Source organism: Centruroides sculpturatus, unplaced genomic scaffold (genome assembly GCF_000671375.1).
Source record: "Centruroides sculpturatus isolate CEXI.00-Female unplaced genomic scaffold, Cexi_2.0 scaffold101, whole genome shotgun sequence".
In the NCBI taxonomy this organism is placed as follows: domain Eukaryota; kingdom Metazoa; phylum Arthropoda; class Arachnida; order Scorpiones; family Buthidae; genus Centruroides; species Centruroides sculpturatus.
Genome location: NW_019384361.1, coordinates 1,077,697 through 1,104,124, shown reverse-complemented (window position 1 = coordinate 1,104,124; position 26,428 = coordinate 1,077,697). Strand labels below are relative to the sequence as shown.

The 26,428-nt window shown below is 30.7% G+C and overlaps 3 protein-coding genes across 3 annotated transcripts in view; 1 reads left to right on the top strand and 2 right to left on the bottom strand.

Annotated features, from left to right (window-relative positions):
- The first annotated feature begins 2,043 nt into the window (after positions 1-2,043).
- On the top strand, positions 2,044-3,684 carry LOC111641059 (normal mucosa of esophagus-specific gene 1 protein-like). The gene is made up of 4 exons (XM_023387173.1): positions 2,044-2,189; positions 2,708-2,796; positions 3,013-3,070; positions 3,564-3,684. The coding sequence occupies exons 1-4, from the start codon at positions 2,088-2,090 to the stop codon at positions 3,645-3,647; spliced, it is 333 nt and encodes a 110-aa protein (XP_023242941.1). The 5' UTR covers positions 2,044-2,087; the 3' UTR covers positions 3,648-3,684.
- Positions 3,685-12,790: 9,106 nt separating this feature from the next.
- LOC111641051 (acyl-coenzyme A synthetase ACSM3, mitochondrial-like) lies at positions 12,791-19,792 on the bottom strand. Its single transcript, XM_023387160.1, has 11 exons — positions 19,525-19,792; positions 17,710-17,807; positions 16,758-16,867; positions 16,556-16,674; positions 14,964-15,019; positions 14,799-14,859; positions 14,558-14,676; positions 14,308-14,464; positions 13,337-13,465; positions 13,171-13,245; positions 12,791-13,086 (listed from the first exon to the last, which is right to left on the bottom strand). The coding sequence occupies exons 1-11, from the start codon at positions 19,708-19,710 to the stop codon at positions 12,982-12,984; spliced, it is 1,215 nt and encodes a 404-aa protein (XP_023242928.1). The 5' UTR covers positions 19,711-19,792; the 3' UTR covers positions 12,791-12,981.
- Positions 19,793-24,869: 5,077 nt separating this feature from the next.
- Positions 24,870-26,428, bottom strand: part of LOC111641294 (regulator of microtubule dynamics protein 1-like) — a 19,691-nt gene continuing 18,132 nt past the window's right edge. The window contains exons 8-9 of the mRNA XM_023387448.1: positions 25,079-25,212; positions 24,870-25,004 (exon numbers count right to left, since the gene is read on the bottom strand). Of these exons, the coding sequence (XP_023243216.1) occupies positions 24,963-25,004; positions 25,079-25,212 (176 nt within the window). The 3' untranslated portion in view covers positions 24,870-24,962. The remainder of the gene's footprint in view (positions 25,005-25,078; positions 25,213-26,428) is intronic.

The following is a 26,428-nucleotide window of genomic DNA, read 5'->3' as shown; positions in this document are numbered from 1 at the left end:
TTCGTATGTGACAAACTTCATTTCACACATAGTACAAGTTATACGTATAATTTATGGTGGCAGCCATCTTAAGTTGTCTTGGGCGTTATGAACCTGGCTGCTTAGCGCTACAGCTGCTAACTTAACTTAAAGCGAAATAGATTAACTGTCTTTTAACAAAGAGGCTTTTCTAGTTAACGCGACCATTGTTCATTGTTCACATGCGTTTCTAGAATGTTCTCTTTTGTGTTTTCTCTAATGGCTTTTGTACTGATGAAATATTGCTTAGAGGAGTGTTAAACCCAGCGGGGGAGGACGGACAAAAGCACTTACACCGCGTTTCTTTATGCAGCGGCACACTGGAACTGGTTTGTAATTGGCCAACTCTTCTCGTGACGTCATTTCGCTACACTCTCGCTGCATAAAGAAACGAGGATATTCTGTATATACCGGTGGAACCGTGAATACGAGTCACTTGTGAAACCTCTCCTTCCTGTGTAGGACTTCGTGTATAGATTTCAACGAAAAGGTCGCCAACGAAGACTGACTGCATCGTCGCCACCATCAACCATTTTCAGACAACAGGTATCAATTCATTTCGTTTCTTCTATATATCTGTTATATCTGTTTTCTTGGTTTTAAGGCATCGCGACTTTCTGAATTATGTCTTTCGCTGGCAGTACGATTTGTAACGAGGATGGCGATTTATAACTAGAACCTAGCCAACTCGAAATTAAAGTGTTTTTGACAACAGACTTTCCTCTACTTTTTCCTTGAATAGGAACAGTTTACGTAGTTCAGATTCGTAAATAAACGTTGAATTTAGGCTTTATACATTAGAAAAAGTTTAATTTTAAAATTTATGTNAAGATATGCTAAGGCATCGCGACTTTCTGAATTATGTCTTTCGCTGGCAGTACGATTTGTAACGAGGATGGCGATTTATAACTAGAACCTAGCCAACTCGAAATTAAAGTGTTTTTGACAACAGACTTTCCTCTACTTTTTCCTTGAATAGGAACAGTTTACGTAGTTCAGATTCGTAAATAAACGTTGAATTTAGGCTTTATACATTAGAAAAAGTTTAATTTTAAAATTTATGTAGGTAATTCAAATATATTAGACATAAGAAATGTTTTGTTAACGATAAGATAATTTTCAATACACTTTTTAATTATAGAATAAAGTAGAAATGGGTTTTGAAAAGTTTCGTGGTACTTACCCCGGACGGGATCCCTTAATGGACAGTTTGAGAAAGTTATTTTCTTTGCGCACAATGAGAACACATCCAGAGGTATGTATTTTAGTTTATTTATAAGATAATAATTGAAAAGTAACTTGCTACATTTTAAAATATTTATTAAACTCGATATTTATTCCTAAACATTTTTAAATGATCCAAGTAAAAAGAAAACGAGAATACTTTTTTTACTTGTCGTTAGAATGTATTAAAGTTATTTGCAGAAAATCGTTAAATTATGATAAACATATAAATATGTATTTAATAACTATATTAAACCATGCTTTTCACAATGCAGTCATAAAAGTAATTGTAAATAATCACATTGTGCAAGTGATGGGCAATCGATGCTCTTTTCTCTTATCAATTAATAGTATTTGGGACTTTTTAATATTAGTAACCGACGTTAATACTTTTTATTTTTCTAACACAAACTGGTAATAAACAATTAAATTTTAATTCGTATCGTAGTAACTCGTTAATGCTGTATTTCCTATATGATTAATTNCTCTTATAGGCTATCTGTTTTTTTGGTTTTAAGATAGGCTAAGGCATCGCGACTTTCTGAATTATGTTTTTCGCTGGCAGTACGATTTGTAACGAGGATGGCGATTTATAACTAGAACCTAGCCAACTCGAAATTAAAGTGTTTTTGACAACAGACTTTCCTCTAGTTTTTCCTTGAATAGGGACAGTTTACATAGTTCACATTCGTAAATAAACGTTGAATTTAGGCTTTATACATTAGAAAAAGTTTAATTTTAAAATTTACGTGGGTAATTGAAGTACTGTATATTAGACATAAGAATTGTTTTGTTGACAATAAGTTAATTTTCAATACACTTTTTAATTATAGAATAAAGTAGAAATGGGTTTTGAAAAGTTTCGTGGTACTTACCCCGGACGGGATCCCTTAATGGACAGTTTGAGAAAGTTATTTTCTTTGCGCACAATGAGAACACATCCAGAGGTATGTATTTTAGTTTATTTATAAGATAATAATTGAAAAGTAACTTGCTACATTTTAAAATATTTATTAAACTCGATATTTATTCCTAAACATTTTAAAATGATCCAAGTAAAAAGAAAACGAGAATACTTTTTTTACTTGTAGTTAGAATATATTAAAGTTATTTGTAGAAATTATGATAAACATATAAATATGTATTTATTAAGTATATTAATCCGTGCTTTTCACAATGCAGTCATAAAAGTAATTTTAAATAATCGCATTGTGAAAGTGATGGCAATGGATGCTCTTTTCTTTTATCAATGAATTGTATTTGGGACTTTTTAAAATAAATAACCGATGTTAATATTTTTTATTTTCATAATACAAACTGGTAATAAACAATTAAATTTTAAATCGAATTGTAGTAACTCGTTAATGCTGTATATTTTCGGTGATTTCTGTATGATTTATTAAAGAAATATTTATTACAAATTGCTTAAACAAAAGGTAACATAAATCACTTTGATTTTTTACAGCTTGTTCCATTAGTTTGTATTACAGCAGCCGCTACGACTGGAATGGTCTCTTCGGTTTTATATCATTTAATTTATAACTTAGATGCAAGGTATGTGACGTTTCTTAAAATGTAAAATTGTTTTAAACATTATTTTTACGTTAAATGAATTGAACGTTTGTAACGTAATATACAAAATGTTTATTACGTTAAATATATATATTTTTTATTCTTATGTCTTAATTTATATTTACTTTTGACATTCATAATTAGAAATGTATAGAATTATAAATTAAATAACGTATTTATTCTAATATAAAATGACAGATTTGTAAAAGGAGACCATCCGAGATGGGAATTGGTGGATCCCGAGAAACCACAGAAGGTAGGATTTTAATATGGATTTTTATTTGTATTAAAAACTTCGATTCATTAACTCTATCAGAAGCAGTTTATTTAGAAAAGTCCTGTTATAGAAATAACTTTATTTCGGTTTTATAATAGAACGGTTGACTCCGGATTCTTAATTATTTAAATGTTGAAATTAATCGAAAAGTTAACAGTTCTGCATTTTTCTTTTGACGTTTCCTGTATAATAGCTACTTTATATATATATTTAATATCAATTCTCTGTGGAAAAATACATTTTTTTTAATACCTCTTTTAAATTATAAATTAGATTAACACGATAATTAGAAGCGTGTAAGACCAACAATTTACCTGTTGAAGAAATAATACGAATGAAAAAGTGTAGACAGACTTGATTTAAAAATGTGAAAATTGTATTATTATTCAACGGAATGACTTTTTAAAACTATCGAAAAATAAATTTTGAATGAAATTTAAATATAAATTTTAATTAAACATATATTTTCCAGCTGATTACGATCAACCAAAAATGGGAACGAATTCCCGAATTGGATGAACTTCGCAAGATTATTGGACCTTACAAACCAAAATAATTATATTGAAACAAATTAGAAATTTGTGAATTTTATCGACATTTGTTCGATTTATTTTGTACAGTTTTTTCTGAATTTTCAACTGAATAATAAATATGTAAGATTTTAATGTTAAAAAAGTGTATGTAATAAATTAAATGTTTTGAATGTAAGTTTCTGAACGAATTATTAAATCGGCTTTTTCGAGAATCATTTAAAATGATTCTATAATACTCTTATAGTCTTAAATTGTAAATAAAAATTACTATAAATTTAACTTAGAAAGTAGTCGTTGGGAAAGTTAAGTCCACCAGTAATCCCTGCGCTCGGTATTTTGGTGCTTTTGTTCTTCAGAAGAGAATGTTCGACACCATCAGCAAGGTTTGCCGTTCTCGGTCCCAGCCTTTACCTGTCCTAGAGATTTCGAGCTTTTATATGATTTTCGCCCGAAATCTTGCTTTTTGGTTAGTCCGAACGGTGGTCTCCTGTAACTGAATTGGTTTCTCATCTATTGCCAGAGACGCGATTCGGGCCGTGAAATTGTCGGACATCCCCGCCCGAGCCGATCTCCTTTGGGTCGGACCAAGCTCTTTCCCGAGCGACTGTCCCGTAAATAGAGAGTCTTTTTAATTCCATTTATTTTATTTGCGAAAACATTTTTTAAATGTAAATACTATCTTAACAAGAAATAAAATGTGAGATAACAATCGAAATAAAAATTTTTTTCCACGAAAAAAATATCGTCTGCTTACAAAATAGCGAAACTGAGCATGCGCGAAGTGACAGTATCGTCTGGTAAAGTAAATACGAGTAAGTTCAAACTTTTATATTTATTTATTCGGAAAATAATAATAAATGTAGCCGTTGTGATAAATGGGCACATTGTTCTTGTGCCAATATTGAAGAAAACGACAGTTTAACCATTTTAATTTGTTTTTCTTGTATATAAAAATAATATTCCCATCTTACCCCACGGGTGGGGCAAGATGGTGCATTTACGTATAATTTTAAAATATTAAATTTTCTTGTTTTTTAAAAACGTTTTTCAAAAATTAAATTTTGTATTATATATTACCAAATGTTGTAGTTGCCGAGAATAAAAAAATTATCGCTCTCATTAAAGTGGTTGCCATCTTATGACTTTTCAAACCTTAACGCCCTCATCCTGCCCCACCTTCCCCTATATATCAACGCAATTATATTCCTCAGATTTTTGCATTGCAGTGGTTTCATCTGCCGTGAGAAAATTCATAATATATTATCGTAGTTGTTATCAACAATTATCAGGATGTACGCAGGATTAAGAGAAGGAATTTGTATGAGCTGCTTTCTAAAACCCTGCTGGATGATGGCTCTCGTCTTCGGTGTGGAGCCCTATTTCATTTGAAAATGCCAAAATATTTCATTTAAAATGAAAAAATTAAAAAATTACTACAATCGTTTTATCATATAGTACTTATTTTAGCAATATTCCGTCTTCTTCGTCTTGTAGATCATTCCTAGTGTACACGAGTTTGTGTTTTGTAGGGGATTCTATTTATTCATCAATAGAAATGCAATAAAAGTAGCTTTTGCAATATTTAATTTAATTTCTTTATTTACTTTGATTTTCTTCAAAAATAATAAACAAAATCTTAACGTTGACAGTACGATAAACAAACGCCAAGGCTTGTAACTACGACCCGAAACTGACAAACGCAGTTGTCGCCATTGACGCTATTCGCCATAGCGGCATAATTTAGAACTAATATTTATTTGGGAGCTATACTCTTGTCTCGGATGCCAGATTAACAACTAATAACCGTTTAATTGCACAGAAAAAGAGTACATGATACAAACTTCGGAAGGTATTAAATTGACTAATCTATATCGTAAGTGGTTGCGAGAGAGAGAGAGTTTACATAAGATTCGTGTGGAGATAAATACCTGTAGTTTGAAGGATCCGTTCGTAGACCTGATGCAGAAGAGGATTCAATCTGTCCCTTAGGAAGGTTGACTAAACCATGAGGTTGGCACGTTAGAAAACTTCTGGATCATTATCCAGAAGTTTTCTAACGTTCCGGGTCAGAGTCGCTCGCATATCTGTTTCGGAGACACAGAGTTAATTTAATTAATTGGCGACGACTTCCGTTATTGAACCGGGTGGCGACTTGTTGAGTCGGGGAGGAATGGACGGCGATTGCTTCACTGGTCCGTCAGTTCCGATATTAAAACGATAGAGCACGGCCGGGAGGTCAAAGGATTACGGGAAAGCGTCGCTTTCGCCGCAAGAACGTGCAAACTGACAAGTTTTCAGGTAGTAAAGGATAAACAACAACGCTAATTGTCAAAATATGCATGATGAAATCGTGCATATTTTGTAAAAGTCCCGGTTCTCACATCATTAATCTCGAGAACAGAGTTAGATGAACGGTGAAACAAGATATAGAAAGCTTCCGGACTAACTATACGGGAACTTCTGATTTGCAACGGAAGTCACGTTATTTCAATTCAACATGTTTCCTCCGAAGGGAGTTAGATAGATGATGTGCGCTGCTGTATTGCTAACGGAAAAATATGATGTATAGGGGCAAGACACTACTAATTTGAGGTGGAGAGTATATAAATTAAAATAATTATTCGTGTTTTTTTTTTTATTTTATGTATATGTCTTATTTCCAACTTACGTTAGGAAAAGGAAATGTTTTGGAACAACGTGCTGTAGCATCGTTAATTATTTTATGTCAGAAACGGTTAGCAAAGCACATCAAAGGAAAGCACTTTTTCGAAAATAAATTCTTTCGAAGATGTTTTAAACTTTTTTGTTTTAAAGTATAATGTAATGTAGTTTTATTTTTACGTAATTGTTGTATTTGTTTTTAATTATATTTGTTAATAATTAATTTTGCAGAGTAGATATTAACTGTCCTTCGGGACTTTTCTGTTTACTTGTAAAATTAAATAAATTAATTATGTAACGCGCTTAAATATGTTTGTTAATTACAAAATCGCTCTTTTAACCAGTTTAACTCGTTTCTTAAAAAAATATTATTTAAATTTAAATTTACCGGGTCATATTTAGATCAATAGAAAAGAATGGTGATTTTAATAAAGAAAAAAATATATGAAAAAATGTTGCATTTTGTCTGTTATTGATCTCTTATTTTGTCGATCATTTGACGGTATCCTGTATGTACTGTACAACGCGTTATGGAACATTACAGGAGTGATGGTAATTGCAAAGTGTGAAGATAACGATATGTAATTTATGGACGATTTCGTATACTGATTCCTAAAGAGCCTTATAATTATTCAACTATAACGAAAACAAATACAATTCATATTGTGGCAATATTTGTAATTTATTATAGGCTTATCGATATTATTAGCACTCGGGTGTTATAGTGCAAGTAAACTGTAAAATGGGAAGAAAAATATGCAAAAAAATCAGAAAAAAGAATGGAATAGAGGAAAAAAAATGCATATTTTAAAACAGAAAATATGTTATATTTAATAAAAGTTAAATAGCAGTGATTGCAGAAATTCCAAAATAATTTATTAAGGTACACAGAGATTATTTTTTTCCAATTGAATATAAGATTGTTGTAGTGCATCACAAGCATATGTTCAATATTGCTAAATNTTGAATTGAGTTTTTACTCTGATTGATTATATAAAATAAAAAAGTTCAATTTAGTCTATATATATATATTTTTTGTAAATTAAAAGTTAAAGATTATCAATATGATACGTTCTAACACCTTTACCTCTGTTCATTTCAACAAAATATAACAAAGTATATTAAAAAAAACACTTAAGAAAGATTTTTGAGTATAACATAAAATAAACATTAACACGATAGAGATTTTTGCAAGTTTCATTGTTGCTTTAAAAAATTTCTTTCTTTCTCTTGCATTTCTGTCATATTTTGCCAAATAGACTAATTAATAATAAATTTAGCGTAACTGTAACTTTATCTGAAACTTGTGTTAATTACAGGAATTATTACGTCATAAATATTGCAACGGCCGGATGGTCGAAGTGGTTAACTCCTTGGCGTTGGTTCATCTGTATTTTATTTTTGACTATTGACTAGTTTTATAAATATTAAAATCAAGATTGTATTTTCCGCGGGAACTATTTAATTGGATAATTTTAAGGTACAGTACAGTAAATCACAAATATTAAAATGTTAAATTATTACTTTATATTTAAAAAATACGTTTATACTGTTTTCTCTAAAAAAAAATAGTTATTATGAATCTTATAAGATAAGAAAAAGTCTAGGAAATCGGGGTAATGAAGCTAAAATATAAAAAAACAGGAAGAAATATGAAAAAGATGCAAGCAAAGATGGCTTATTTGTTACACAAACACGAAATAAACATAAATGAAGTGTTTCTGATCTTTGCCATAAACTATTAGAAGCGAGGTGCTGCACTTTAAAATCCGAGTTTTAATTATTATACAGACAGATTTAATATATTGATAGATTATATCATGTGCAGTACGATATATCATTAGCCTGATTGCCCCGCATGCCTGCTTGTTGTTTTAATATAAGCATTTGGAAAAAAGCGTCTTCATTCTAATGTTATTTCTGATCATTTGAAAGCTATTTTATCTCACTTTTTAAAAATATTGATTATTTTAATGGCATATTCATTGAAAACTTTAAAATTAAAAGTTATCTATAACGTACGCAACATGGATTTTCTATAATGCTATAGAACGTTATGACGATCAAAACATAACAAGTAAAACGCCAAAGCCATTTTTGGGACGAGATTGTGTCTCGGAGACTCAGTGCTCGATTGCGCATCGTTTTCTAACGAAAAGAGAAAAATGAGCACTCTCCAATGAGGAAAAGCCGACACCGATACTCGGAGTCCTGGCGTGGATTTTGGCGGGCTTCATCGCCGCCGTGGTTACGACGGGTTGCATTGTTACAGGCCTGTTCTTGGCTACGGTAAGCGGGATCACTTGAATGCTCACGGTGGGTCTCGTTCTCATTCTCCAATTTTCTTTGGTATCGCTGGTTTTGAGCGCAATCGTTCAAACTTCGCCGATCCCGGCCACGACCAAGGCCACGAGGTCGTCCACGAGGTTTTCGGCGAAATTAATGGGTCAAATTGATCAGAATGAGGTATCAGCGACACACAAGAAAATCGAAATGACGAGAGCAAGAGAATACACGCTTAACGTGTGTCACATGTTTGTCAAAATCCGATTTCGCAACGTTCGCATTTCGAACTTCCTAACGAGAAACGCATGCACAAATCTTGCACTCTCGTCTGTTCGTAGAAACAGTGTCGCCATTTTGTATTTTATTTTGACTCGGTTTTCGGTTTCCTGACTACCTACAAGTCTGGGCTTTTTTTATGTGCGCATGATTTTGGCACCAAATACTCTGTGCCAAATTGCAACTCCTGACATGTACTCCTTCGTGCCTCTAAGGTGTCAAGCCGTTGACAGCAGCGCGATTTATATACGAGACGTTGTCTCCTCAAAAAACTTGTAACATTATCTTTACTTACATAATAGAAACGCAACTAATCGACAAACAAGCAAAATTAAATTTTATTTCCCTCTTGAAGATGTAACTAATCGTTTGCTTGTTAGATTTGACAATCGAAAAATAATTTATTTGCAAAATAAAGGCCTACATATTCTTTTTTCTGTTGCAATTAACTTTAGAAAAATATGGTCCATTTCAGAAATGCATTGTCGAAATTAATTTTAATTATAAATTAAACTATACATATTAATAAAATAAAAGGACGACTCTTACAAAAAAAATTTTTGTTTCAGTCATTTCTTTCGTTGTTCGCACCATCAGCAGTTCATAAAATCACAAACTCACGGAGACGACCTTCCTTTTTAGGCTACTGCCTCCGTAGTTAAAATGTAAAAAATGATAAAAGCGTCATCTGGTGTTCTTGCCACAATCACAAAATACATTTCAAGTAAAAAATAATAAGTTTTGCATGGCCAACGACTATTTTATATTAATAAAATAAAAGTACGACTCTTACAAAAAAATTTTGTTTCAGTCATTTCTTTCGTTGTTCGCACCATCAGCAGTTCATAAAATCACAAACTCACGGAGACGACCTTCCTTTTTAGGCTACTGCCTCCGTAGTTAAAATGTAAAAAATGATAAAAGCGTCATCTGGTGTTCTTGCCACAATCACAAAATACATTTCAAGTAAAAAATAATAAGTTTTGCATGGCCAACGACTATTTTATATTAATAAAATAAAAGTACGACTCTTACAAAAAAATTTTGTTTCAGTCATTTCTTTCGTTGTTCGCACCATCAGCAGTTCATAAAATCACAAACTCACGGAGACGACCTTCCTTTTTAGGCTACTGCCTCCGTAGTTAAAATGTAAAAAATGATAAAAGCGTCATCTGGTGTTCTTGCCACAATCACAAAATACATTTCAAGTAAAAAATAATAAGTTTTGCATGGCCAACGACTATTTTATATTAATAAAATAAAAGTACGACTCTTACAAAAAAATTTTGTTTCAGTCATTTCTTTCGTTGTTCGCACCATCAGCAGTTCATAAAATCACAAACTCACGGAGACGACCTTCCTTTTTAGGCTACTGCCTCCGTAGTTAAAATGTAAAAAATGATAAAAGCGTCATCTGGTGTTCTTGCCACAATCACAAAATACATTTCAAGTAAAAAATAATAAGTTTTGCATGGCCAACGACTATTTTATATTAATAAAATAAAAGTACGACTCTTACAAAAAAATTTTGTTTCAGTCATTTCTTTCGTTGTTCGCACCATCAGCAGTTCATAAAATCACAAACTCACGGAGACGACCTTCCTTTTTAGGCTACTGCCTCCGTAGTTAAAATGTAAAAAATGATAAAAGCGTCATCTGGTGTTCTTGCCACAATCACAAAATACATTTCAAGTAAAAAATAATAAGTTTTGCATGGCCAACGACTATTTTATATTAATAAAATAAAAGTACGACTCTTACAAAAAAATTTTGTTTCAGTCATTTCTTTCGTTGTTCGCACCATCAGCAGTTCATAAAATCACAAACTCACGGAGACGACCTTCCTTTTTAGGCTACTGCCTCCGTAGTTAAAATGTAAAAAATGATAAAAGCGTCATCTGGTGTTCTTGCCACAATCACAAAATACATTTCAAGTAAAAAATAATAAGTTTTGCATGGCCAACGACTATTTTATATTAATAAAATAAAAGTACGACTCTTACAAAAAAATTTTGTTTCAGTCATTTCTTTCGTTGTTCGCACCATCAGCAGTTCATAAAATCACAAACTCACGGAGACGACCTTCCTTTTTAGGCTACTGCCTCCGTAGTTAAAATGTAAAAAATGATAAAAGCGTCATCTGGTGTTCTTGCCACAATCACAAAATACATTTCAAGTAAAAAATAATAAGTTTTGCATGGCCAACGACTATTTTATATTAATAAAATAAAAGTACGACTCTTACAAAAAAATTTTGTTTCAGTCATTTCTTTCGTTGTTCGCACCATCAGCAGTTCATAAAATCACAAACTCACGGAGACGACCTTCCTTTTTAGGCTACTGCCTCCGTAGTTAAAATGTAAAAAATGATAAAAGCGTCATCTGGTGTTCTTGCCACAATCACAAAATACATTTCAAGTAAAAAATAATAAGTTTTGCATGGCCAACGACTATTTTATATTAATAAAATAAAAGTACGACTCTTACAAAAAAATTTTGTTTCAGTCATTTCTTTCGTTGTTCGCACCATCAGCAGTTCATAAAATCACAAACTCACGGAGACGACCTTCCTTTTTAGGCTACTGCCTCCGTAGTTAAAATGTAAAAAATGATAAAAGCGTCATCTGGTGTTCTTGCCACAATCACAAAATACATTTCAAGTAAAAAATAATAAGTTTTGCATGGCCAACGACTATTTTATATTAATAAAATAAAAGTACGACTCTTACAAAAAAATTTTGTTTCAGTCATTTCTTTCGTTGTTCGCACCATCAGCAGTTCATAAAATCACAAACTCACGGAGACGACCTTCCTTTTTAGGCTACTGCCTCCGTAGTTAAAATGTAAAAAATGATAAAAGCGTCATCTGGTGTTCTTGCCACAATCACAAAATACATTTCAAGTAAAAAATAATAAGTTTTGCATGGCCAACGACTATTTTATATTAATAAAATAAAAGTACGACTCTTACAAAAAAATTTTGTTTCAGTCATTTCTTTCGTTGTTCGCACCATCAGCAGTTCATAAAATCACAAACTCACGGAGACGACCTTCCTTTTTAGGCTACTGCCTCCGTAGTTAAAATGNAGCACAGAGAAAGAGAAAGAAAAAGAGAACAAATTGAAGGCGTCATGTCAGAAAAGGAGGAAGGGTTCAGGAGGCCCTCTCTTCGTAGTCCATGATCGCTCTCCGTAGCTCTGGTTATTAAATATTCTGTGAAAAACTTTGTTTTAAGCCGAAAATATTTATTTTTATAATATTAGTGGAGCGACGATTAACCGAAAATCAATTACTTGAAAAATCGATTAACCAAAATCGACTTCAGAGTACACTGATTAGACTACAGAAATTACGAATTTTTTTATGTAATAACGATTGTTGACAATCTATAGGTTTAATATTGAGTTATGTCGTTATTATTAATTTTACTATTATGTACTTTTTTAAATTTAGAATTCAAAGTTTCATCTATACATTGTAGATTGGAATGAAAGACTTGTTCTCAGTTTTAATAAATTAGACCCTTTTTTATTTTTAATAATTTTTATTAATTAAATTTTTATTTCTTAATCTTATTTTACTGTTGTATTAAAATTAAAATTAATAATTTTATTTTCTTTAAGACCTGTATTTTTTTATTCTTTCTCTACCAGGTTGTCATCGGTTATATGAAATTGTCCCGCCCGTTTATTTCGGATAATCGACACTCGACTGCATTAACTATTAAAATTCCGATAATTATTTGAAAATTGATTTTCCTTTCACTAATTCTATAAAAACATTCGCAAATCTACAAATTCTGAAACACCACAACTCCAATCATTTTAATTACTATGTAGATACAATTAAAATAATAAAATTTAATGTTACCTAAAAAATATGTATAGTCCATAATGTTATAATAACATACAATATATTTAAAAAATTACATTAATATTTATCGTTTTTCAAGCGGATTAAAAATTAAAAGAAAAGAATTTTTTCCCTCCCATTTTTCAATGAACTTTGGTTTCTGAGAAAATTATTTCAGCCCGGCAAAGTCTATTTGTTACATCGAACGATTTTGATTAATATTATCTAGCCTTAACATTTCGTGTGACTTATTTATAATTTATTAAACGTGCAATTAAATCATTATTTTGATAATTGCTTACGTACATCTAACTGAAGAAATGGCGGAGGTAAACCCACTGATCCCGGTTTTTTCTGTTTGCAATGAAAATCCGAACACAGCAATGACTGAAAATTTAGATTTAACAGGAAGTTTTTATTTGATTACAATCAATTATTTTAAAAATAAATAAATAAATAAATATCTATTACTGTCTCTGATTGTGCGTATCCTTCATATATCATCACTCCCGTTTTCTCTTTCCACGTTGTAAATAAATCTTTTGTCTATAAAGTTAGAACTAATTAAAATTTGTAATTTAATATTACAAATATAGTTTATTGTATACAAATCAAATATAAAATGGTAAATACAAACCAAGCTTTCTCCGCCACTCGTGCATGATTTCAGATGGGGAAATTTATATTTCTCTAAATTCTCTTTGAGAAAGAACTTGAAAGCAGTTGGAGGTGCGCAGAAATTAGTTATTGGATAACGTTGTAAAATCTGTTTTAAAATGATTTTATTTAATAAAATTAAAATATTTTATTCGTGAAATAAAAATAATTAGAAGAGGCTCAATGAATCCGAAATTTAAAAGGAAAGATTTAATAAGACGCGAAACATAGAGTTCATTATAATATTGAGTTTTTCCTTATACTATTTTATTTGCTTAGCATTAAAATAATGGTTTTAAATAATGCTTAAACACTCGGGACATATCATGGGAAATAAAATTTAAATATGACATTATTATTACTATATATAAGCGTGATGTATTTAGAAATATGGTGCCCCTAGGCCAACAATGTGCAAGCGCTCCCCACATTGATAATGCCACAGTGCCAGTTTTACAGCAAATGATTCTAAAAATCTGTAGAATTACTGCAGAATTAAAATTTTACAATTTTAATTCTGCAGTAATTCTACAATTTTTAAATATCAAAACTGTGAAAAACAAATTTATTGTCTGGAATACTGATATGATAAAGCTTCATATTTAGGGGACAGATAATTTCCGTTCCGGCCATATCCGGCGTCATAAGAAAGAGGCAAAAGGCACCGTATGTTTATGCAAACTATATTCAAATATTTTTATATTTTCAACTGGTGCATCGTATTTTGTCTCTAATAAGCTTTTAATTTTTTACTAATTCCTTCATTAGTTGTTTCTATATAAAGTTATTTTTTCATTATTGTATTGTTATTTTGAACATTCGCGCTCCAAACTGTTGCAACTCTTCCCCAGGGTCTAGTGGTGTAAAGGGAAATGAGCCCCGTTATATAAGCTTGCTATATATTTTTAATTAAAAATTATCTAGTTTAGCGAAAAACGACTTAGACTTTACATTTAAGTATTCTTTTGCATCGAAGCGCGAAGAATTATAAATGAAATTTCCAGCACCAATTGACCAGGGATATCCTAGAGATCCCCAAATTGTCTTTCCCCATCCTGTATCAGTTAGATTCCACGACAAAGAGTTCGATTGAATATCTACAAAGTATCTAAAGAATGAAAAAATAAATAAATCACACATTTAATTTAATGCAAAATATTCGAAAATACAGTATTCAGAATAAACTGATATTATTATTTACCGTCTACTTATGCATATCGAAAAAGCATTTTCGTGCGTATGCTGTACAGGTTTTGGATTTCCAGTAGTTCCACTTGTAAAATATATAATCATGGGATCGTTCGTTTTGGTCTTAACACACTGTAATAATATAAACAAGTTTAAAAATAAATTAATTGAGTTGTATTCCTCATTAAAATCTAAATGTGGTGGTTATTATCTTTATTTTCAAACTTAAATTAGTGATTTTAAAACAAATAAACCTCTTCCAAACGGGGCGAACTTTCATGTTCAGTCTTAAAGTGGATCCAACCATCTTTCACTCTGGAAATCGAGAGAAAATCTTTAAATAGAAAGTTTAATCATTAAAAATTTAAGTTTCTGTAATAAATTAAAAATTTTAATAAACTTTCTGAATTGATTCTTACTTATCCTTTTCAGTGCAAAGAATTTTAGTAGTTAATGAAGGGCAATCTTTAACAATCTAAAAGATACAATGAATATCATCGATTATTAATTATTTTAGAAAAGTCGTTAAAAGTTTATATCAATAAATATATAGGCTATATATCTAATAAATCAGCCATGTTTTGTTTGGCCACCTCTAATATACAACCAGTCGACCCCCCTATAACACTGTTGATTATTCCACCTTATATGAATTCCATGTTGTACAAGTCACTTAGATTTTACAAATATGTGTGCCGGGCTGTGAACGGCTCAAGTATTTGTAATATCTAAGTGACTCGTACAACATGGAATTCAAATAAAACGGAATTATCAACAGTGTTATAGGGGGTCGACTGTACATTAATCTCCTATCAGAAATATGCGAGACCTCGTCCTTTATCGCAATAGTATTTTATATTACATACAAAAGTTATAGTTATCACTGTTCTATAGTAAATATCACTATTATGTTAGGTTAAGAAAGCGTATATTTGAATATGTATGTAAGAAAGGTATCTAAAAATAAGTTTATTGTAAATTCGTTTCTTTTCTTTTTAACTAAATACAAATTAATGTTTCTCGGGTCTATACTATAATTTATTCAATTTAATTTAATTTATACACTATTATTTAAATTTGTAATAGATTATTAACAATATATTAAATTATATGTTTTCGTCAACGTAATTCAGTAGACTGATTTTGCAACTTAACCGGTTTTAGGTTTTCAACTCAACCTTTATTAAATATATTTCGGCACTCACATTCATTTCGAGCCAACTTTAAGATTTTTTTGGCTTTTCCTCAGTGAATATAGTAATTATCATAAAATAATTCTATATATTATAAGACCTAAACTGTTCCAGATCTCACTACTTATTACAATTCTCATACGTATTACAAATAGCGGCACCAATTTGTGTTTGTTTAGATAGCTCAGTGTTTCGATAGTTTCTATATATCATGCTTTTGCATAGTTCTTCGTATCGATTCACGCTCCAATTTTTGCGCTTCAAACTGTCGAATTTGAAGTTATTGGGTGTCTTCTCTTCCGTAAATAGCATTTGAGGTAATTTACATCTCACTTGCATATTCCATGTCTCTGGTTATAGCTGTCAGCCTGGATTTTATTCCTATGTTCCACAGTTTATTTGATATAGTATTGATTTTTTGATATAGCCTATGTAATACACAGACCTAGAGGTCTGGAACAGTTTAAGTTTTCGTAATGTATATTATTATTTTATGATAATCACTGAGAAGGAGCCAAAAATCTCAAAGTTGGATTGACAGAATCCCAAATTTTAATGCTAGGCCTATTATATGTGGCCGAATTTTTGTCTATAGTCTTGGCCTGGCCAAACCCACAATGGGCTTGCTAATAAGAGGCCCTCTTAGTGCCCACAAAGCAAAAACAAAAAACAAAGCAAGCGCTGGATTTGTACATAAACTAAACAAGCTGCAGCTTAGGGGCCTTACATTTTTATACGAATTATTATTATTTGATGGCGTAAAAGACTTGTTATATGTTATAGTTTAAGGCCACAAGTCAGTCCAGCCATGACTATACCTGATCAACTCTTTCCGATGTCTCTAAATCTGCAACTATACAATTAGCATTAATGCTATTAATTCTGTAAAGAATATCTTTGCTCCTTAGTTGGGTAGTTCCTGGAGATAACACAATTCCTAAAATAAAATAGGATCTATTTTTATATTTAAGATATTTAAAGAAGTTATCATTTATTGCAGGATTCTGAATTGTGTTTTACCTAATTGAAGAGATGCTAAAACGATTAACCACCATTCGGGTATCTTCGGCAGAATAATGATTATTTTATGATTTCTGTTTAGTCCGCATGATCTTAGAACGTTAGCTGCTCTACAGGAAAACATTACAATTTTTAAATAAATAATAATATTGCTATTTATCGTTTTAACGATAAAACAAATTAATTTTTTAATCGAAAACTAGAATATGAATTTAAAGATCGTAAAATTATAATCGATAATTGTGACTGACAAAGATTTGTTAACAGTTAAATTTTGTTACAGTATTTAATACAGTTTTATATATACAGAGTACATCAAGAGGAAAGATAAATACTTAGGGAGATGAATGTTTGGGAGTAGCATGCTACATGAATAACATGAATATATAGTTTGATTAATAGGCCAATTAAAGGCGCAGCGGTATGAATGTTTGACAGTTTGACCTACTCAAACTGTCAAACAATAATATAATGTAGCAACTATGATTGCATCTGATAATGATTCCTGACATGATGGAGTATGTTCTCGAAATGGACTCCCTCAGCATCGAAACATTTTTGAGCACGCTAGCAAACTGTGAGTTCTTCTTCAAAGTGCGTTCCTATTCTCATCTATAACTGTAACATTTCTTGTCCAGTCAATAAATTGATCACGGGAGAATACTTTTTCTCGGTACACTTCAGGCTTCATCCAACTCTAACAGCTCGGCATGAACTGTGGAGTAAAATCTGTGAAAAGGACATTGGTATGTATACTGAAGTCTGTGCATTTTCCTCAGAAACCGTTCATTTAGTTGTGAAGAATCATCTCCTAAAATGTTTATCTTTCTTCCTGATAAACCCCGTATTGATTATTTAGACTATTTATTGCTTCATTTATATCAGCATTTTATTTATTCTTTAATTTGACTTAAAAAATTTTTTTGTCAAGAGTCAAACGTTTAGAGCTTACTTTTCTGTTTGTAGAACGAGTTCTTGATAGGTCCATTTTATATTATTGTCATTTTTATCTACATACCAAAATGCAGGCGGTCCTTTTCTTTCTAAATTCTGAAAATATGTACATATAGGCCTATACTGTGTGTGTATATATATATATATTGTAATTTTAAATATTTTATTTTAAAAATTATGATATATGGAAATTAACACTCGTGATGATGAAACATTAACGAGACAATCGAAATAGCCATCTATATTCAAATGTTTGTCTTTAGATTAATTCTATATAGCAGTAATTTTTAAATAGAAAGATTAAGCTTAGAGATTATATAAAATTTAAATTTAGTAAGAAAATTTTAAAGAGCTATTTTCCTGAAATTATTGTCATCTTACTAATTTGTATTCATAACGTTGTTTATACATTACTATACTATGTTCATCTAGACACGTACAGAAGAATTCACATGTTTCCTAAACCATGTTCTCACAAAATATATCTGTTAGAAAAGTTATTATGGATATTTTAAGGAACTTATAACACGGTATATCCTATAATACAATACAATTTGATTTTAAACGTAAAGCACGGATATATACAGTAGGATAAACTATATGAATAACAACAATTTTATTTGCTAGAAACAGGCTTATCCGAGAGTTTGTTAATTTTTAAAATAATTATTCAATGGAAAACTATTTTCATAAAGAGAAATTTGTGCAATTAATTTTTTAACAAGCCTCTCTATTACTAAATCAAGTAAGTTGATAGCTTTCAGAAGTGTCTCTCAAACAAAATGGAACGAGCAAATATTTATTGTGACATCGTCACAATGCCGGGCTGCAATTTTTAATCGTAGTTTTAATGATTTTTTAATTTAAAATATATGCTCTCCATCTCAAATTAGTAGTGTCTTGCCCCTGTACATCATACTTTTCCATTGGCAATAGAGTTGTGCCAGTCATCTATCTAACTCCTTTCAGGGAAAAATTTTTGAATTGAAATAACGTGATTTCCGGGTTTGTACCGGAAGATCTTATATAGTTAATCGAGGGCTTCCTGTCTCTACGATTTCAACATCTGGTATTGATTTTCATGTATCAAACTCCGTTTTCGAGATTAAGGAAAGACGGACGACAGTGGGAATTTATAGGTCCACAATTTTTCCAAATTGAAACCCAATTAAACATTCAAAATTATTGAAATTTAAGATTTGTTTAGTATATACAATACAGTTTTCGATAATTTTTAAATTAATAGGGTTTTAATTAAAACATTATTGAACTGTTACTGTAAACTATATGTATATAAACTAAACGTAACCGTTCCACAGTAAATTGGGGAATATTTTTTCATTATCATATGTATTATAATTCTATCGGACGATATTTATATCTAATCGACACAGATTATTACATAAAATATGAAATTAAATATTATTCGGAGAATAACATGTTAAAGTTCTTTGATGGAATAAGGCAATTTAACAAGTGGGCGATCTGCCAAGGAGGGAGGTGCCTCTCTGGAGGACTTTCTAAGAAAAACTGGTTCCTATTTATATATTAGACGAAAGTAAACACTGGTATATGGTGATTCGCCATATACCAATGTTTAGTAGTGTTATCCATTCGGAAACTCTTGGGCAGAAAAATATATTAGAGAGTCTTAAGTTTAAATTTAAAAAAAATATATAAAAATCAAGTGAAAATATTAGTTTTGAAAATGGTACAGAAATTTTGTTCAAAAAATAAATTTAGTTTTGATACCCATTTTAGTTTCAAGTTCTAATAAACAGAATTTGTGAAATTAACATAAAAAATAACTTACTTTTTCTTTCAATGCCCAATATTTCACAGCATCTTCGAAAAAATTAAAATATTCAGGAATTTCTTTATTTTCGTTCCATCGTTCCTCGAGTTTTGTTATACCGCAACTGAATAATTTCGATGTTGTAAAATTATAACTTTTCAAATGTGTGTTTGTTTTCTTTAATGAATTAAAAACAGGAGCCATTTTAATGTAGAAATTACATGGTAATACTTAATAATCACAATTTTAGGTTTTAAAAATTTCTTAATGACAAATGCTCGCTGGTCTTATGACAAACAGGCGTTTGTTTAATTACGATAAACCTATTTACCTATCTTTTAAAATAATCTAAATTTTGGTATTTTATCAATAACAATAGTTTTTGATTACTATTGATAAAAATATCAAAACTTATTATTAATGATATAAGCGAATAGATATTTATTAATATCTATTCGCTTTACGAAGACTTTTAGTTTAGTTATTTATCGAACTTTTAAATAAATTACACTCCTGATCAAAAGTATAGACTTGACAGTAGATTTAACATTTCACTTGCAAAATCTCAAAAATTCCAGCAACGAGTTGCTTAACTTTCCTGGCAACCACATTTAAAACTGCATGTGACGCCATCTGTTATGATATTTTATTAAAAAGCTTTTGAACTGTATTTTCGCGGACCACAAAATCAGATATTTCCATATGGTAAAAACCGGCATGCCTGTTTACCCTCTCTAGAAGGCGCATTAAAACGAACGAGTTTTTATTCTAAAACCGTAAAACTGTCGGCATTACATCAAATACTGTGATTATACGTTTAATTTTTTCATTTTGTCTTCTTTCTAACGACGTAAAATACTATTGGAATTCCGAAAGTGCTGATTTATGCGTATTTTATTGTTATTTCATTCAAAAACGCAAAAAAATAAACGTATTAAATTTAAGTAACTGGCTGTAAATTATCTCGCCTTTTTTTCTTCTTCTTCTTTTTGAAATAACAGAAATGTTTGCAGACAAACTGTTTCTACGCGCTTTGCATTAGCGTTTGTTCAATATGACCAGAAAAGGACGAAAAAATTCTTAGTTCAAATGATGTGGAGGATAAGAACAAAGCTTCGCCCTTAAATTAAAATACGCGAAAAAATAGAGTTGGTAGGGATGGGATTCGAGCCCACGTCTCCGAACAGACTGGTGCCTAAAACCAGCGCCTTAGACCGCTCGGCCACCCTACTGCTCGATCGTTTTTTGACAAATGCCACATCAATTAATAGCATTAATCCACCAATACTCAAGGCTCAAATTAATTTGTAAAACTTATTTCTTTATTTTTGAATTTAAATGATTAGTGAAACAAACTGATTATTCTCTAAACGAATTATCTTTCGGGTTTCATTTACTATCGACACCTGTAGAATATGGAAAAAAGCAAGTAGCCTGTCAGTATCGTATCATATCGGATCATCTCTATTCATATTATCTTGTTTCTTATATAATATTGAATGCACTTATAATAACAAGCTGTGCAAAGTAAAAAGTACAGTAGACCCCCCTATAACACTGTTGATAATTCCATGTTGTACGACTCACTTAGATTTTACAAATATGTGAGCCGTTCACAGCCCGGCACACGTATTTGTAAAATCTAAGTGACTCGTACAACATGGAATTCATATAACACAGAATTATCAACAGTGTTATAGGGGATCTACTGTGTTATGGAGTAGGCTACCTCTATATGAGTATAACGTGAAAATATAGATTGTGACTTTACAGATAATACAGATTTGAACAAAGTTCAGGGCAGACTTTGCCTCTCTATATCCCACATGCCCCCTTCGGTGTACATATGGAAAAGAGACTATTATCTATACACAAAATATAAAAATATATACAGTAGAACCTCTATTATCCGGACTAATTGGGGATGAAGGTAATCCGGATAAGGAAAAATCCAGATAATCGAAAAAATACTTTAATTTGTCTTTTAATGATAATACAATACGTTTTCTTTTCGATGACATATCGGTAATATTAAAAGTAAATACTGTATTTAAATCGTGATCAGATTTTCAAGAAACAAACGTTCGTATTGAATTTGTACTACTACTGACCAACGCTAACAGACTACCTATTGTTTAAAAGGCCCTCTGGCGGCTCAAGAATAAGGATTTTATAAAATAAAAAGCAGTTGAAACTGCATTTTTATGAATAAAAATTTGACAAACTATCATTTTATGACGAGTAAAATATTTTCGTCGCGTTCGCGGCTTTTAAGTAATGCATAAACCTTCGAAACGCGAGGCCCTTCGGACCGCGAGGCATAGGCGGTGGCCCACGTCGTCCATGCCTTACGCCGCCCTTGGTCATAGAAATGATTTAATTNAATTTGTGTTTTTTTCCTTTATAATAAATAAATTTATCTATTTATAAGTAGAAATTAAAAGTGTCTGTAGAAGTAATTTTTTAAAATATCCTTTTTCGTGATAAAGTTTTAATACTTATTACTATAATCTAGGCATGTAGATCCTTAAATATACAAGTATATTATACAAGTATATATATACTTGTATAAATATACAAGTATATACAAGTACGAATTGGGCCACGATAAACTTGTGGCCCAAAATTTTATGACTTCTTCCAATGTGGCCCAGAGAAACAGAAAGGTTGGACACCCCTGCTCTAAACGAATTATCTTTCGGGTTTCATTTACTATCGACACCTGTAGAATATGGAAAAAAGCAAGTAGCCTGTCAGTATCGTATCATATCGGATCATCTCTATTCATATTATCTTGTTTCTTATATAATATTGAATGCACTTATAATAACAAGCTGTGCAAAGTAAAAAGTACAGTAGACCCCCCTATAACACTGTTGATAATTCCATGTTGTACGACTCACTTAGATTTTACAAATATGTGAGCCGTTCACAGCCCGGCACACGTATTTGTAAAATCTAAGTGACTCGTACAACATGGAATTCATATAACACAGAATTATCAACAGTGTTATAGGGGATCTACTGTGTTATGGAGTAGGCTACCTCTATATGAGTATAACGTGAAAATATAGATTGTGACTTTACAGATAATACAGATTTGAACAAAGTTCAGGGCAGACTTTGCCTCTCTATATCCCACATGCCCCCTTCGGTGTACATATGGAAAAGAGACTATTATCTATACACAAAATATAAAAATATATAATTATTATTTATTTATTTAGAAAATTGCAGCCCAATAACAGTGATTATTTACTGTTGAATTGTTGCATTGATGTAATAATAATAGCAAAATCTTCGATATAATCTATATCTATATCTATATCTATACTACTATATAAAAAGAAAACGTATTTTTCGTTTGTGACCACTAACCGTGAAAACTACTGAACCAATCGTTATCAAACTTTAACTGTAGCATCTTTATGATCCCTGGAATGTTTACCATTAACCAAACCTACAGATTTTTTTATTAATTAAATAAAAATGCAACGGAGTTTTGTCTGTCTATTTCTCTCTCTCTTCACTAGATAGTGACACACGCTGTCTATAAGAAAAGTCTATTATTGAAGCTTACTATTATATTTGAAGAACTGACATTAAATTATAATTAGTTAATTAGCAAAATCTTCGAGGAATTAAAAAAGTGACGTCATCACGCTGGATGGCAGTATGTGTACTTATGGGGGGTTTTCGAATCGTTTCTGTAGGTAATTGTACAAAATATTCGAAATAGTTATTGGTGAATATTTTTGAGATTGATTGATAAATAATGCCGAGAGCTGCAAGAGCACGAATAGGAAGAAACANGAATATGGAAAAAAGCAAGTAGCCTGTCAGTATCGTATCATATCGGATCATCTCTATTCATATTATCTTGTTTCTTATATAATATTGAATGCACTTATAATAACAAGCTGTGCAAAGTAAAAAGTACAGTAGACCCCCCTATAACACTGTTGATAATTCCATGTTGTACGACTCACTTAGATTTTACAAATATGTGAGCCGTTCACAGCCCGGCACACGTATTTGTAAAATCTAAGTGACTCGTACAACATGGAATTCATATAACACAGAATTATCAACAGTGTTATAGGGGATCTACTGTGTTATGGAGTAGGCTACCTCTATATGAGTATAACGTGAAAATATAGATTGTGACTTTACAGATAATACAGATTTGAACAAAGTTCAGGGCAGACTTTGCCTCTCTATATCCCACATGCCCCCTTCGGTGTACATATGGAAAAGAGACTATTATCTATACACAAAATATAAAAATATATAATTATTATTTATTTATTTAGAAAATTGCAGCCCAATAACAGTGATTATTTACTGTTGAATTGTTGCATTGATGTAATAATAATAGCAAAATCTTCGATATAATCTATATCTATATCTATATCTATACTACTATATAAAAAGAAAACGTATTTTTCGTTTGTGACCACTAACCGTGAAAACTACTGAACCAATCGTTATCAAACTTTAACTGTAGCATCTTTATGATCCCTGGAATGTTTACCATTAACCAAACCTACAGATTTTTTTATTAATTAAATAAAAATGCAACGGAGTTTTGTCTGTCTATTTCTCTCTCTCTTCACTAGATAGTGACACACGCTGTCTATAAGAAAAGTCTATTATTGAAGCTTACTATTATATTTGAAGAACTGACATTAAATTATAATTAGTTAATTAGCAAAATCTTCGAGGAATTAAAAAAGTGACGTCATCACGCTGGATGGCAGTATGTGTACTTATGGGGGGTTTTCGAATCGTTTCTGTAGGTAATTGTACAAAATATTCGAAATAGTTATTGGTGAATATTTTTGAGATTGATTGATAAATAATGCCGAGAGCTGCAAGAGCACGAATAGGAAGAAACAGCTCATAATTGTAGACGACGTGAATCTACACTTCTACAGCAAAGACTGGAAGGGCAACGAATTCCTTCGGCTCAGAATCGAATGCGTGTAGCGAGGAATTTTTTACGTTTCACATCAATATAACTTATTCAGAAGTTTTATGATTTTATTTTTTTTTTATATTTTGCAATACTCTACTGCAATACTACACATTGATCACTCAAAAATAATTAATAAACAATTAGTTCAAATTTTCTAAGTTCTATATGTATATAAGAGCGGGCAGGCCGCGACGGGGATGCTAGTAATTTATAAAAACAAAAAATAAATAAATAAATAAATAATAATCCTTTAAAATGAAATAAAAGTTTATTTAATATTTTTTTAAAATTCTGAAATTTTATTCAGGTACAGTTGAATGATAATTTTATTCTATTAAACTAAGTTAAGAAATTATTATTATTATATGTTATAAAACATATCGATATATATCTTTATAATAGAAAATTATGAAAATTCTTAGTTTTAGATATAGTATTATTTTTGTAAAAATTATAATGAAATATTTCAAATTTTCTTTTATTTTAGTGATTTTAAGAGTTCAACAGCTTCCTTGAATGCCTAACAAAAGTAAAAACAAAGTGTTAAATTCAATAATATAAAATTTAAATATGTTTTAAAATTGTTATTCTTACCTCCTGATCATCTCTGGTTTTTAGCGGATAATTTTTTACTTTCTCAAGACAAATAACTGCTTTTTCTTTTTGATTTAGTTTTAAATATGTTTTTCCAAGATATAATAAATTCATACTATAAAAATTCGGTTCGACTATGGAATAAATTTTATTTTTATAAATTATTAACATCATTATCATAACAAATTATAATTATAAAAAATTGTTTATAATTTATTTATTTATTTAATATAAGAAATAAATATTAAAACAATTTAATTCATCATTAAAAACATAACGTTCAAATTTGAAAATTTTCAATTATTTCGATCAAAGTCGGCCATTTTTAACCAATAAAACTGAAATTAATATATAAAATTGCATTTACTAATGTAAAAATAAGACTTAGTTTTAAATTCAAAATAAATAAAAAAACAAACGGTTGTTTTAAATCTTACTTTTGTACGATAATAAAAAAGAAATGAAACTTGTTTTGATCCTGATATATGCCGTTATTTTCTACGAATTATCACATCCAAAAATACTGGCTAATAAACAACTTTATTCCATCAGATGCATTTCGGAAATGCAATATTTCTCTCCTCAGTGGGTTTTAAAATAACGGTGTTTGAATCGATTACGTATTGAGATTTAGTTCCTATTTAGGTATTATAAAAAGGAAGAGAATCCGGAAAACTCCACGTGGCCATCTCTTTGGTCAGGCGCAAAACTAGGGTTTCTCATTTCCCGGGCTTTTGCTTGTCCCGGGATTCCGGGATAAAAGTGAACTGTTTCCCGAAATCCCGGGAAATCCCGGGATAGAATCAATTATTTTTAAGGTATACAAAATATCTTGAAATTAAATGATATAATTATTTTTAATTTTTAAAAGTAATTTTAAAGTTCTGTATCATCCAAAATCATATTAATAATGCTGTGTAAGATATATAATAAAAATTACCTTTGAATTACGTAGAAATTTTCACAAATAGAAAAAAAATTATTAAAGTTTGCTAGAAACTTCACACAACAACAACAACAACAACAACAACAACAACAAAAATGCTTTGAATTGAGTTAAAAATTAAAAATTGAACTAGATCAAACTTATAACTTAGAAGGTAATTTTCGTTTTTTAAATAAAATATAATACAAAATATTGTAAACTTTTATAAGATTTTAAAAAGCAAAGATGATCAATACTCCGATCACTCACTCTAATTCTTATTTTAGTAATGAAAGTCTTGCTACCGAGAATGCCCTTTCCGATTCAATTGATGTGATTGGAATCGTGTTTAATGCATTTAAGAGAAGACAGATATTATGTGTTTTTTCACCTGTAGCCTGGAAGATTTCGAGTTCGTTTTCGAG

Excerpts from the sequence above, each read along its gene's own strand:
- LOC111641059 (XM_023387173.1), top strand. The coding sequence starts at position 2,088 with ATGGGTTTTGAAAAGTTTCGTGGTACTTACCCCGGACGGGATCCCTTA. Across the intron at positions 2,190-2,707 it reads CAATGAGAACACATCCAGAG|CTTGTTCCATTAGTTTGTAT; the intron begins GTATGTATTTTA and ends GATTTTTTACAG. Across the intron at positions 3,071-3,563 it reads ATCCCGAGAAACCACAGAAG|CTGATTACGATCAACCAAAA; the intron begins GTAGGATTTTAA and ends TATATTTTCCAG.
- LOC111641051 (XM_023387160.1), bottom strand. The coding sequence starts at position 19,710 with ATGGCTCCTGTTTTTAATTCATTAAAGAAAACAAACACACATTTGAAA. Across the intron at positions 15,020-16,555 it reads CATCGGAAAGAGTTGATCAG|ATTGTTAAAGATTGCCCTTC; the intron begins GTATAGTCATGG and ends TGTATCTTTTAG. Across the intron at positions 14,860-14,963 it reads CTTTGCACTGAAAAGGATAA|AGTGAAAGATGGTTGGATCC; the intron begins GTAAGAATCAAT and ends CTCGATTTCCAG.